The 4,501-nt window shown below is 29.9% G+C and overlaps 1 protein-coding gene across 1 annotated transcript; it reads right to left on the bottom strand.

Annotated features, from left to right (window-relative positions):
- Positions 1–1,555: 1,555 nt before the first annotated feature.
- LOC145037244 (MYB-like transcription factor EOBI) lies at positions 1,556–4,293 on the bottom strand. Its single transcript, XM_078985865.1, has 3 exons — positions 4,036–4,293; positions 3,806–3,935; positions 1,556–2,113 (listed from the first exon to the last, which is right to left on the bottom strand). Exons 1-3 carry the CDS (start codon positions 4,172–4,174, stop codon positions 1,810–1,812), a joined length of 573 nt encoding a protein of 190 aa, XP_078841991.1. The 5' UTR covers positions 4,175–4,293; the 3' UTR covers positions 1,556–1,809.
- Between the last annotated feature and the right edge of the window lie 208 nt (positions 4,294–4,501).

Raw genomic sequence — 4,501 nt, forward strand, 5'->3', positions numbered from 1 at the left:
TACTTTTCTCAAATGAAAATAAAATTACCCAGTTCACTAAAGGATTTACAAAATATAATCTTTATCTCAACTTATACACTAGGTCTAGCTAATTAAAATGCAATCTCTAAGAATTATGGAGTCTTCCTATAGATAAGGAAACTAAGGAAACCGACTCTTATCTAAAATAAAGTCAATCATAATCACTAAGATATCAGGATTGACTTAACGATCACATATTTTGTCAGCTACAACTCCTCTTTGTATATGGTTGATGGAACCAACTCGATTGACTCGCTGGTAGTGGCGGAGCCAAGGTAGTGGCGGAGCCAAGTGGAGCATTGGGGGTACTTGAGCACCCCCAAAAAAATTGAATTATGAATATAAAATAAATTATTTGTAAACATGGTATATGTTATTGTACCCCTGCTAAAGAAATTATATGATGTTTTTTAATGTCACGAATATGATAACAACATGGAATATTTATTGATAATGTTTGTATCCCATATAAAAATTTCTAGTTCCGCCACTAGTCATTGGTCCACCATTTGATGCTCATTGGTCCACCATTTGATTGTACGTACTTCCAATTGATATAATACTTTGATTTATCAAATCGATATATATTCAAAATGAAAATATTAAAAACGCATTACCAATATCTATTACTTCTATGAACACTTTGTCTTTTATTTGACTTAATATATGACAATATTAGATTAGACAGTAGTAGATACTAGATCTTTTGAGGGCATTACAAGTATACATTATTCCTATGGACAGTTTGTCTTTTATGGATTTATTATATGACAATATTAGATTAAACAATAGTAAATACTAAATCTTTTGAGGGCATGGGAAGAAAATGGTATCAGTGCATGTGAGGACTTTCCTTGAATAGGTTGAAAAAGTTAGGCTTACGTCGCCCTTCAACAGTCTAAAACTCGTGCATTAGTTTGGATAAAAATAGAAAGCAAAGATTGAACTTTCCCAAAATAGCTTTCAAGATCATTCCACATCTTTCCGCGTGTCATTTTGTTATTGGTTCAGTTTGGCATTTGTTTTCCTTTAGCTTCACTTGTCGTTTAGTAAAGTAGATGCCAACCCAAGATTAGCAATAATAAACTTTTCTAAAATGAAGGAAAAAAACAAATACTGATTTGTATGTTTAACATTGATCCTATTTAAGCCTTCTTAACTTTGTATGTTTAAACAAACATAGAAACTATCACTAAAAACAGATAATACTAAAAGAAAATAATTAAATAGTTAACAAAAATCCATAATATATAACTTCTTAGTTTAGATGACTAAACAAACAAAAATGGTTATGTGATGAGAACGATTTTACTAAGAATCATGTACTTTTCCACCAATCAAATCATAAAGATTAGAGGAAATCATATGTTGGTATTTTTAGTATGAATTATAATTTGGAAGTTACGGTTTAGGTATTGATCTATATATATAGAATTAAGACAAACATAGTCAATTATTTCTACTAAAAATATGTACAAGAAATAACCCTACTGTAACAACAGATCATTTTCGAATATTTTCCATGATATAAGTGTACACTAATTCGGTGGTTTTATTGTATAATCAAATGTAATGACTTCAATAACTCTGTTATAGTGATACATGAGTCCGTAAACAGAAGACCATATAAAGATGATTATGTTTCTCGTTTGACCATATATATAAACAAAGACACAAGTCAAACAAAGATTTTACTCTCTTTTTTTTCGACTCATATGTTTATAAATGTATACTATATATATCTATAAGACTCTGGTATGTTTTTTCTTTTTTTAAATGTATAACGGTTTAGTCGCTATTTAGTAACTGCATGGACCATAAATCCTCCATACTCCACATGTTCTCATTTGTTTCGGTGGGAAATGGACCTGAAAAATTCTGAAAATTGTCGTAGGGTGGGGAATACGTTTCCATCGGATTTACTGCATTGCATGTTTGTGTTGAGCTTGTGGTTGCTTGATCCGTATGTCCTGAAGAAGTTTGCCCACTAAAGTTTTCCGCTTGCTTGATATGCTTTTGAATCCTTGTCCTCCAGTAATTCTTTATCTCGTTATCGGTTCTTCCAGGCAAATGTTTTGCTATTTTTGACCATCTACAAACCATTATTGTTTTAAAGGTTACTTACTTGCAAAAACAAGTAAAAAAAAACGTATTATGTTAATTTGTCTAACGATATGTATCTAGGTAAATACGTGTGTATGTGTATTATATTTGACTAAGTTTATTAAAATGTACTAAAAACTTATTTGTTTATGTAAATATGGTTTACTTTTCTAAAAACCGAGACAGGTATGATGCCCCACAAAAGATGATAGGATGTACATTTGATAATGAAGACTCATATACAACCAAACATGAAACATGTTCCACGATGGAAATTAAAAGTGATCATGTTCCACGTTTTGAATGGCCAATATCACTTTATCTTGAATCGATATATATTTAAAGGAGACTCGACTCGAATTTTATCTCATAAATGTGGGGAGGACTTCAAAAAAAGGTAGCATTTCTAATTTTTTTTTTTTTTAATCTTTTAAAATTCTTTGCTAAAGTTCATAACTCAAGATTCGTTTTGACGATGGCACGAAGATTCATTCGACAAGAGCATCGATGCGATCGAGATTAGAGAAGAAAAAGCTACATCTTTTTTGGTAAGTAAAAGAAATTAAAAAAAAAAAAATGGTTTTAGAAACAAAAGATACGTATTTTCAAGAAAATAAACTTCTGTGTAATATACTTTTTATAATTAAGTATTTTCACTACAAATGTTACATCTAAGCTATTTTTACTAGTACATGTAAACTGTTTCACTTGTGGGTAAACTTGTTTTTTACGATACTATATCCAAAGTTACAATTTATAAGTCAGTATTTCAATTCTACTAGAAAGAATTTTAAGATCAATCACTATTTCAAAATAAAATTCGAATGAACATTATTTTTTTTCTAATATACCTAATATCAGAAAAAAAAAAAAAAAAAAAAAAAAAAAAAAAAAAAAAAAAATTGTTCGTGACCATACAAAAGATCAATTATAATCAGTGCACAACGACGCATCATGGAGCCCTAAAAGTTAAAGTTGAAGGACGATCACATTGTATTGTTGAGCCAAAAGAAATATGGAATCTTTCAATTTGTAACGTAATTTTAAAGTGAGATCGTTGAAATTCAAACACGTGATGGATTAAAAAGGGTTACTTCCAAAAATGGGATTTCTTTATTTGTCTATTTGATCTTTTTATGAGTTTTCAATTTGGATCCGAAGCTGTTCATATGCAATCTACAAAACCTATTATTACTATTTTGCTTTATGGTGTTCATAAAAGAATCTTTTTCTAAGTCCAAACTTTAATTACTTGATTAAACTTAATTCTAGATTGGCTTAATTAAATATTTCTCATGACTCTATTTCAGAAAAAAAAAATAAAAAATTCTCATGATTATAACTATGAACATACATTTTTTTTTTTTTTTTTTTTTTTTGCGTTTTCGTCACAAGAGGAAAATAAAAACTCATTGGTGAAAAGTGGATTACACCTAGAAAGTAGAATAAAAAACTAAAACCAGAGAAAAAACAAGGAAAAATTAGTTGTAGACTTGAAAAAACCTAGAATTAATATTGCAATGTCTGCGAACCCTAATTAAAGGATTACTCTAAGTTGGACAAATAAGGAACAAGAGCAATACGAGTGAATACGTAGAGATAAACCAACAAAAAATCCGTAATTATCTTAGCTAGATAATAAAAAGGTATTTTTTAATTAAATTAAATGGACGAAAATTACCTGTTCCCCCATTTAGCATGAAGCTCCATGATCAGAAGTTGTTCTTCGGGTGTAATATTACCCCTCCTTACATCAGGTCGGAGATAGTTCAACCATCTAAGTCGACAGCTTTTTCCAGTTCTTTTAAGACCTAATTAAACAAGTAATTAGCATATAAAAAACTAAGGTTTAGTAATAATTAAAACATCAGATTAATTTAAAATCACTAAAATTATAACTTTAAAAATTACCTGCAGATCTAGCAAGAGAGTTCCAAACCCCTTCACCATGATTTGCGATATAGTTTATAAGAATCAAGTCTTCTTCCATTGTCCACGGCCCTTTTCTAACTTCGACGTCCGGCGAAGAACTCATCGATTTTTTTTCCATTTTTATTAACAAAATTCTTTTATTTTCTGCTGAAATCTAGAGAGAGAATAAGGGAGAAGGGTTGATAGAGAGACAGAGAGAGGTTGGAGAGAGATTTTTGAAGAAAGATAATGAAGAAGGTGTTGGTTTTATAGGGGAAGCCTAAGATGACATTTAACATTCTAATTCAGCTTATAAATGAACATTAATCAACTTTACAAATCATTAGACCTAACTTCCTTATTGACTATAATTAATTAGTGGTAAATATAATAAGGCATTCAAGATTAGTATTTAACAGGCATAGATCGATGCATGCATGCATGCCACCTTAACATATTCAACTTC

Source organism: Lactuca saligna, chromosome 3 (genome assembly GCF_052625555.1).
Source record: "Lactuca saligna cultivar CGN05327 chromosome 3, ASM5262555v1, whole genome shotgun sequence".
Classification (NCBI taxonomy): Eukaryota; Viridiplantae; Streptophyta; class Magnoliopsida; order Asterales; family Asteraceae; genus Lactuca; species Lactuca saligna.

Coding starts and splice junctions, on each gene's coding strand:
- LOC145037244 (XM_078985865.1), bottom strand. CDS start 4,174: ATGGAAAAAAAATCGATGAGTTCTTCGCCGGACGTCGAAGTTAGAAAA. Junction 3,936..4,035: donor CTCTCTTGCTAGATCTGCAG/GTAATTTTTAAA, acceptor TTGTTTAATTAG/GTCTTAAAAGAACTGGAAAA. Junction 2,114..3,805: donor CATGCTAAATGGGGGAACAG/GTAATTTTCGTC, acceptor AATGGTTTGTAG/ATGGTCAAAAATAGCAAAAC.